Source organism: Microcebus murinus, chromosome X (assembly GCF_040939455.1).
Source record: "Microcebus murinus isolate Inina chromosome X, M.murinus_Inina_mat1.0, whole genome shotgun sequence".
Lineage (NCBI taxonomy): Eukaryota > Metazoa > Chordata > Mammalia > Primates > Cheirogaleidae > Microcebus > Microcebus murinus.
The window spans coordinates 65,623,572-65,632,969 of record NC_134136.1 but is presented as its reverse complement, the minus strand read 5'-3'; the positions used below and the strand labels follow the sequence as shown (position 1 = coordinate 65,632,969).

Below are 9,398 nucleotides of genomic sequence, written 5' to 3'. Positions count from 1 at the left end.
TCCATTGCAAATAAAAAATAATATGTACATACTTTACAACTGAAAATCTATAGAAACACCTTTGGATCAAAATCCTTTGGTACACCTCAGAGATCAGTGACTTTCAGAAAGAGGGTCATGGTCCAAAAAATAAAGAGAAAATGCTCACAGAGGGAAAGAGGCTATGTGGCTCTTCTAAGAAGAAAAGGAAAAAGGAACAAATAATACAATTATGAGAAAATCTTAAAGCACAAGAATAATTTGGAATCATGTCAGTAACCATTAATGACTTCATTGGGACAGTGTGTGAATGAAAACATTAAAACAGTGGAATTGTTGAATGCAGAAAATAAGTATGTGACACATAGCTAGCAACAAAGCACATAATATTATATATACAGTAGAAAAGCATTAACAAAATCTTGAATCATAGCACTTTTTTCATGGTATTTCCTTTGTGAAAGATAATCATGTGTTAACTTAAGAAACTCTGTTGAATAGTGGTTTGTGAAAGAAAATGCTAATTGCCCTTATGAAAATGTTGCAAAATTCATAGGAAAATAATAAAAGTGCATTTTCCAGTACAACTTGGAATTAATTGCAATAACAACTGAAGAACATATTTTTAAAATAGCATAATTTATTGTTATAAGCTTTGACAAAAGACATATCAAACAACACTCATAATAATGAATGTGATCATTATATTCCATTTCCCCATACTGCTTGCATACTGTATTTCATATAAACATTGCATGTAATCATGTCATGGAGAATATGGTTTAGATATAATTATAATTCCCCCTTTTAAAATATAAGCTAATGCTTTTACTGGAGGGAGGGCTTTAAAAAGAAGATAGATTCTTATTTGTGCAGCATTGTATTTGAAACTACGGGGGAAGTTGAATGACTAACTTTAGCTTATTAGTTGGATTGCAGTTTTTTTTCAAGTTAAACAAATGGTACATACACTAGAGGCTGAGTGGAATTCAGCAAGAGTTTGATCAATATTGCAAATAAATAATTTAGAGAATGTGTATTTAAAGAATGTGTATTTTTAAATCACATTTTAAAATATTTATAATATTTTTATAATTGTAAAGATATTCATATGTTTCATAAATGTGGGACAATTTTAAAACCATAAATAAGTAAATAAATAAATCACTTACATTTCAACTAGCAGAGAAAAAAAACATTGTTGCTACTTTGCTCTATATTCTCCCAATTATACATAAATATGTCTATATGAACATAAATATGTCTCCTGCAGTCTTTCTTTTTTAAATTTTTTTTTATTGCAGGATATTATGGGGATACAAATGTTTAGGTTACATATATTGCCTTTGCCCCACCCGAGTCAGAGCTTCAAGTGTGCCCATCCCCCAGACGGTGTGCACCGCACCCATTAGGTGTGTATATACCCATCCCCTCCTCCACCTTCCCATCTGCCCGACACCAGATGAATGTTACTACTATATGTGCACTTCAGTGTTGATCAGTTAATACCAATTTGATGGTGATCCACTGTCTTTCAATCCTAATTTTAATTTAAATAAGATTGAAATTTTGGGATGTTTCTCATACCTAGATAATTTAGTTTTTAAATTTGGATTATAGGACTTCTGTTTCTGGCCACAATGTAGCAACAGGAATTACATTTTCACTTCTACCTGATATACCAAAAGATCCAGATGAAATATATAAAACAACAGTTTCCATTGGCCATCAGGCAATGAAAACTGATTTCTCAGAAATGAAAAGTAATGAAAAAAATAAACATTTTTTTTCAGCCATGAAAAAAATAAAATCCTGTCATTTGTAGCAACAAAAATGGAATTGGAGGTCATTATGTTAAGTGAAATAAGCCAGGCACAGAAAAACAAAAATATCTCATGCTCTCACTTGTAAGTGGGAACTAAAAAACTTGATCTCATGAAAGTAGACAGTAGTTACCAGAGGCAGGGAAGCTGGGGTGAGGAAGATGAAGAGAGGTAGGTTAATGGGTACCAACATACAGTTAGATAGAAAGAATAAGTTCTACAGTTCAATACTATGGTAGGGTGACTAATTAACAATAATATATTGTACACTTCAAAATACTTAATAGCTAGAAAAGAAGATTTGAAGTGTTCCCAACACACAAGAATGATAAATGCTTGAGATGATGGATATCCTAAATACCCTGATTTGATCATTACACATTGTAAAATGTACTAAAATATCACATGTAACCCAAAAATATGCACAATTATGTATCAATGAAGTGTTTGTATTCCAAAAAAAGAAAAGAAAAACAAATGAGGTGAGCCCTACAATTGCCCTAAATCACTGCCTAGGGAGATAATGGAGGCCACAGTGTGCAGAGGGGGAACTGACATTTTTCACTCTGGAGCTCACTCAGAGTTGGGAATATGTCCTATTCCCATCAGTCGGAGTGGAAATCCTCATAATTCATGGGGCCTTAGATTGAGTACTCTGAAGGATCTTCCCTTAGTAGTGAAGCAATATTATCCATAGACTAAACACTGCTCTGGTCTTACCTATCAAAGTTTAAAAGCAAGACATGAAGGATAATACTGTTTCAAGTAACTTTTTCCCAGGAAAAAGCTCAAGGATATTTATTTATAGAATTAAAAAATATATTGAGCACTGAACAAGGTAAAATTCACAAAGTCTGACATATATTCAAAATTGCCAGGCATTCAGAGAAGCATAAAATTAACATTGATATTGAGTAGGAAAATCAGTTGATTGGAACTGACATAGATGATAGAGTTAGTAGGCAGGGATATTAAAATAGTTATTAAAACTGTATTTCATATGTTCAAGAAAAAGAGGGAAAGTTGTACATATTAAACACATATTGGAGATATGATAAAAGTCCCAAATGAACTCCAAGAGAAGAAAATTACAATATTTAAATTAAAAATACACTAGTTTGGATTAATGGCAGATTAGACATGGCAGAAGAAAAGATTACTCTATTTGAAGTTATAGCAATAGACATTTTCTAAAACGAAACACAGAGAGGAAAAAAAAGACTGAAACAAATAAAGAACATCAGTAAGCATATGTGGTAACTTCACATAGCCTAATATACATGAATTTTGAGACTGAAAAAGAGGCCCAAAGGGGGATAGAAAAAATATTTGAAGAAATGATAAATGAAAATGTCCCAAATTTGATGCAAACTGTACACCTGCAGATCCAAGAAGAATTCTAAGAATGAGAAACATGAAGAGGAAGACAGATTAAAGATGGCAGATCAAAGATACCACCAGCCAGAGCATCTCTGTAAGAAGGAGGAATTTTAGATGAAAGAGAAAAAACAACCAGACAGACAAACATAGATCAGATGAGTGCCTGAAGGAAAGGTGCCTGAACCTATAGGAGACTCCATGGGGAGAGGTTGCAGAGCAGAACTGGAAGGAGAAAGGCATTGGTGGGGAATAAGCCCAGAAAAGCTTGGAGACCAGCCAGAAAGGTAAGTGGTTTGGCTAACATTCCCCTCGCTCACATGTCGGACTGTTAGTGGGCTCCTGAGCTACTGAAGTGGGCCAGAGACTGCTGCTGCCAGTTAAGGGAGAGCTTCTTACAGACAGGGCATCAGGCTCTCACCCCTCCCACCCTAGGCATCTCCTGCTCCACAGACCCAAGCTGGATGGCAGGTGCCATATTGATTCCCTACCCACTGGGCAACTTTGCCCTTCCCAGGGAGTCTCAACCACTCAGGTTCCATCTTGTTGGTCCCCACACAGACATTTCCCAACTCAGGCCCATACTATATTGTAGGAGCCACAGGGGTCCACTTGCTCCCAGGTGATCTCCATGACTCTAGAACCCTATCATTGTGGGTAGGCTGCCTCCAGGAAAGAGGGTTGGAGATGACCAGGAAGTAGACTTTCTTCCACCTAGACTCTTTTTCACCCCTTCCCCTCCCACACCCACAGCAAATTGAGCCACCATATGGAGGCTTCCACAGGGATGGGGATCAGACCTTTCCTTTGGGGTCCTGCAGCAGACTGAGGGTTGCGTAGACTGTGAGCTCCCTGCGTGCTGGACCTCCCTGATGCTGCTTGCCTGAAGACTCCAGTAGAGTAGGACACTCCCCAAGAGGGAGGGCTATTGAATCATCTTGGGCACCCTTGAGAAGGACTTCCTGGGACCAGTGTCCTTCGCCCTGGCATGGTCAGGGTTTGATCTCCAGGGCCTGGGGGATGGACCTTCAGGCCAGATACTGTACACCCAGGAGCTGATTGCATTCAACAGTCCAGGAAAAAGAGGAAGACAACATGTGGATGAGCACTTCCAATCTCTCCCATAAGCTGTCACATAGTAGGTGCTCAGTAAACAAACAGCAATTATAATTTGTTATGACAACAACCCTTTTCATTTCTTGAAAGAATTTCTGAAAAGACTAAATTTACCTTGAAATTCATCAACTTTTACAAGTGCTTTCAAATACAGGATCATATCTAGTTCCCAAAGGATCCTGTAATGTTAGCAGGAAGTTCTGAAGTGCCTTTTGCAATAACCTCTATAATCTTACTAGGCTGAGATTTATCCTTCCTTAGGATGCTTGGTCAAAATCTTAAGTTATGAGTCTCTGCTACTCTCCACATGACTGAACATTCCTGAATACCTGTACAGGTGCCATTAAGGTTAATTGCAAACCAGGATTTTCCTGTAAGGGCAGAAACATAGACAAAAGCAAATGGAAGGATGGTTAATTATCATTTTATTTTTTCCTCAGAGCTAGCATGTACACCAAGGAACTAATGTTTACCTCCTAGGAGGATTCTAGGGTTTTAGGAATTCAGCCTCCTGTAGATGTTTGCATATACAGTAATTTATTTGGTCTTTCCTTATCTATTGCTTATGAGGGAAGCTTTGGCTTTCAGCAGTGGGGAACCTGTGGCCTTGGGGCCACATGTGGACTTCTAGATCCTTGAGTGTGGTCTTTTGACTGAATCTAAATTTTACAGAACAAATCTTTATGTTCCTTGAAGTTTCGATTCAGTTGAGGGACCACACTTGGGGATCTGGAGGGCCACATGTGACCTTGAAGCTGCAGGTTAAGTGGCCTGTTTCAAATAATACATTTTATTAAAGTCTTACTGCAAATATGAGAGTGATTTCAAAATCTCTTTCTCTAACTTTAGGGTTATATTCCCAACAACCAGTAGACTAAGCGCAAATGAGACTCTACTCACCAGTCTATTTGAAAAACAATTTGAGAGTGCATTGAAGAGGCCTTGGGGGAGGGGGAGGGATGACTAGGCATCAAAACATCCTCCAAAGTGTCCTTTTAAATTGAAAGGGCTGTGGCTATCAGAGGGGGTCCAGAATGTGGAATGGGACAGCCAGAGAACTTCTGCAGAGAGTAGAAATACTCTATGTTAGGATAAGGATAGGTGATTCTGGGCTTTTCCAATGGAAGCAGGGCACAGTATTCGGAGGAGGAGTAAGTGACGAGCTGGTCAGCAGGGGAGGTTACAGAATGGGGCAGAAAGGCACACAGGGAACACCAGAGGAAGGGCAATGTAATACAGAAAAATGCTGGAATGGGACAAAAATGCCAGCATCTGGGCAGAGTCCGTTTTCAACAACCCTGAAGCTCAGGCAGGAGGACCCTAGGTTCATAAAGCCCACAGACAACCCCTAGATACGTGTGATTCTCATGTTACCTTCCCTTCTTTGTGCCTGCTTTTTTAAGTATCTTGGCCAAAAATTTTTGTTACATGAAAGACATTATGGAGTATTGAGAAGAGAAATGAACTAAGAAACAGAAGGCCTGCTTTAGGCTGGCAAAAGTGGGGACAGTATGGGCTCACTAGCCATATGATCTTGAGCAATTTGCCAAGTGTTATGAGCCTCAGGTTGTTCATCTATAAAATGGGTTTGATAAACCCTGTCTCATAGGACTGCTGGAATGTATGTAGTCTGAGTAAAGCAACTGCCATAGTGCCTGGCATACATTGGATATTTATTAAATGGCAAAAATTTTGAATATGATTTTGACCCCCGACTCTTCCCTACACACTACATTCTCTGAGATAGTGTGTGTGTGTGTGTGTGTGTGTTTGTGTGTGTGATCAAGGACATCTCAGAGAATATGCAGCACTCCAGGACATGACACACCAAATGGGCCAGAAGTGCCACTTTGTAAATAAAACTCAGAAAATTTTCCCTATTAGTAGATACACTATTTTATTTAGATGTGGAGGAGTTTTCCTCAGCTGGATGCAACTCAAAGGTCCTAGGATTTAAGTCAGAGACTAACTCCTTTCCCCCTCCCTCCTACCTTCTTCTCTTCCATGCAAACCATTGTTTTCACTTATTTTACTCCCACCCAAAATCTAGCCCTCGCTCAGTGTTGGACAAATTACAATCAAGACCATCTAATTAAACATCCTTTCAATGGGGTAGGCTATGGCTCACCCAGGCCTGGGAAAACAGTGCCAGCATAGAGGCTTCTGGGAACCACTTCAAGGGAGTATCGCCCTATTTTTCAGGAAATCCCTGTAGATGTGTATGAGCATTTAGTTCATGCACTTTAAGACAAGGGCACAGGATACCTTCTATGCCTGTCCAGGTGGAAATTTCTTTCTGCTTTATCCACCATCCAAAAGGAACTGCTAAAAGCAGTTTTTCATTGTAGGTTTTTATCTTTACCTGTACGGCACTCTGTCTGAGAGTCTGGGACCTGCCACCATCTAGCTTAATTTAAAACGAATTCATGCAGAAGGAGCTGCAACTTCCCAAAGCCCCAAACTGCCTTGGTTCAGGGTATTTACACTTACTCGCACCTGGAGTCCCACTACCTTGCTCCATTTTTTTTTTCACTTGCTTGTTAGGTCTTACTGGACATCTCACCATCTTCCCTGCTTATCCTAGAATCCCCACTACCATAGTGTCTTCCAAAGGGCAGATGTTCAATTAATGTTTGGGGAATTAATGAGCCAGTGAACTGAAGATCTCATTTAATAAGATTTAATTTATTATACATTCTAGGATAAGCCAAGAAAATAAGGTATAAACTTTTAGTTTTACAAAACAACAGACTAAAGGAGATACAGAAATCCTAGGATTAATCATCTCTTATGTTGTTCCTGTAATTATTAATCTCACTGGTTTTATTACTGGGCTCTTTCACATTTCTAAGGAAATTTTAACTCCAACGCTACGTTATCTTGTTCCAGATTACAAAATAATATGGAAGTTTCCCCAATTTGTTTTACTTAATAGCAAAACTCTTATTCTTAAGCCTTATACACAGCAATAAATGTGTGCCCAATGTCATTCATGAATCTAGATTCTGAAGCTAGTAAACTTTTTAAGATAAACATTTGAAAAATACCAAAAAGAAAAAAATAACAATAAAATCTGCAATCAGCCTTCCACTACTTAAAAACTTGGCTACTCCCTTCAAACAGAATAAAGAATCCCTCCTAGACTTTACTCAGGGCAGAAGCTGCTGAACTTGGCCTTGTTGGCAATTTTAGCCTGAGCTCTCTCTTCTTCATCTCTCAAAGCTTCCTTATACAAGGATGTGAAGGCAGTGGCTTCACTCCCACTGACCTTGGAGAAAAATTCCAGGACTTTTTTCTTGCTGGTTTCAGCATGAGCCCTTGGGCCCCACAGGAATTCGTAGCTTGGAGGATCACTGTTGGGCACTTGCCGGTACTCCAGGTATTTTTCCTGCACCAGATCTTTGGTGATGAGCTTCCTACACTCCCCATAGATGAAATCCTTCCCCTCAGCATACACCCCAATCATATTCAGCACCTTCCAGATCTTCTCCTCAGGGGCACGGTTGCCCTCCATGAAGATCACACCCAGGATAAGAATCAGGAGGCCAGTCTTAGGTATGCCCTCGTCATCACTCAGCCTTCCATCATAGGTGAGGTCTAGCATTTTGGTGAGCACATAAGAGCGGCTGATGGGATCCACTTTCTTCACCTCAATGCCAAAGACCATCTCCATGCATTCACAGGCTTTCATGAAGATCCCAGGGAAGTGGTCTTTATACTCTTTAATGACATTCTTCAGCATTTCTGCCTCTGTTACAGGCTCCTTTGTTGTATACTTGACACTCAGAAACTTCACCAACTCAGCCACCTTCTTCTCTAGCATGTTACTAAACAAGCACTCAGGATATGGCAGGAACTGTGAGGTGCTTGGATCATTCTTTTCCTGGCTGCTGGAACCCTCTTCAGGTTGGCTCCATGGAGTGGCTTTCATAGTAGTGGAGGAGGAGCAGGTTTTCTGAGGACTCTTGGGAGCATCTGGTGTTCCAACAGCAGACACTGCTTCCAGGGTGCTTGGGATCAGAGCAGAGGAGGAGGAGGCTGTGGAGCTCACCTTCTCAGCTGCAGGAACTTGTGCACCCACCAGGCCTTGTGCCTCTTTTTGGGCCTGAAGGCCTTGCTCATTCTTGCCGGGCTGACTCTTCTGGCTGAGAGGCATCATGATCTGCGCTGAAGAAGCAAGCAGGAGTGTGAGCAGGAGATGAGTGATGGAGCCAACTGGACTGAGAGAGAGAGGAAGAGTGTGAGAAAGTTAACTTTCTTAGTTCTGACAAAGTCTGTCTCAACAGGTCCTCCATTAGTTCTCTAGGGCCTCACAGATCTGTTCTCCTCGTCAGCCTGTCCCCTAGCAACCTGTATGAGGATGTGAAAAAGCTCCTCAGGGTGCAGCCAGCCAACAGAACATGAGACTTCTATGGATGACAGTACGGTAGGTGTGGCTGGATGCTGTGGGGTTCCCTCTGTTCTGGGGGCTAGGGCCCTTGGTACACATTTAAGGTGTGTACCTCACCTTGACTCCTGGCACTGCCTGAGCCTCTTCTGCTCTGTGACCTCAGGAGATATGGCCCAGACCAAGGCCCTCAACTCCAATTCCTGGAGCCCCGGTAAGAGGAATTGAGAGAGCCTCTCAAGCTGCAGACTACAAGTACAGCCCCAGTCCCCCCAGGGCTGACAGGTGGGCAAGGACTCTGTGAGGACCCCACAGTTCTGAAATAGATCCTCCTCTGGGTCCAATCATGGCAAACAGCAGGGCAGGGATGGGCTAGGCCCATCTTTTCTTGTGTAGGGGGTACCCTCCACCCTCAAATTGACTCCTGGCAGGGCCTGAGACTTCTCCCTGTGTTGAACTGAGTCCAGTCTGCTGAGACCACTAGGTGGGAATAAGGGGGCACCACAGTTAGACATCATACACCAAGGCCTCCCAGGGCAGGGGTAGTACAGGGCAGGGGCCCCAACTATTCAAGGGTAGAGAGGGGGTTCCCTCAAACCTCAGTCAGGGTCTTCAGCATGACTCCTGGCAGAGGCTGGGTCTTTTCCCTGGGCTGACCTGATGTAGCTACCTCTGCTGACATGAAGTTGCCCCCTTAGACCAAGGTCTTCACCTCC

General features: G+C 41.3%; 1 protein-coding gene across 1 annotated transcript; it reads right to left on the bottom strand.

The window, feature by feature from the left end:
• Positions 1 to 7,086: 7,086 nt before the first annotated feature.
• Positions 7,087 to 8,498, bottom strand: LOC105881042 (putative MAGE domain-containing protein MAGEA13P). The gene has a single exon (XM_012782485.3). The coding sequence runs from the start codon at positions 8,452 to 8,454 to the stop codon at positions 7,441 to 7,443; it is 1,014 nt and encodes a 337-aa protein (XP_012637939.1). The 5' UTR covers positions 8,455 to 8,498; the 3' UTR covers positions 7,087 to 7,440.
• Between the last annotated feature and the right edge of the window lie 900 nt (positions 8,499 to 9,398).

What these genes read in the sequence shown, in the direction of transcription:
- LOC105881042 (XM_012782485.3), bottom strand. Translation starts at nt 8,454, where the DNA reads ATGATGCCTCTCAGCCAGAAGAGTCAGCCCGGCAAGAATGAGCAAGGC.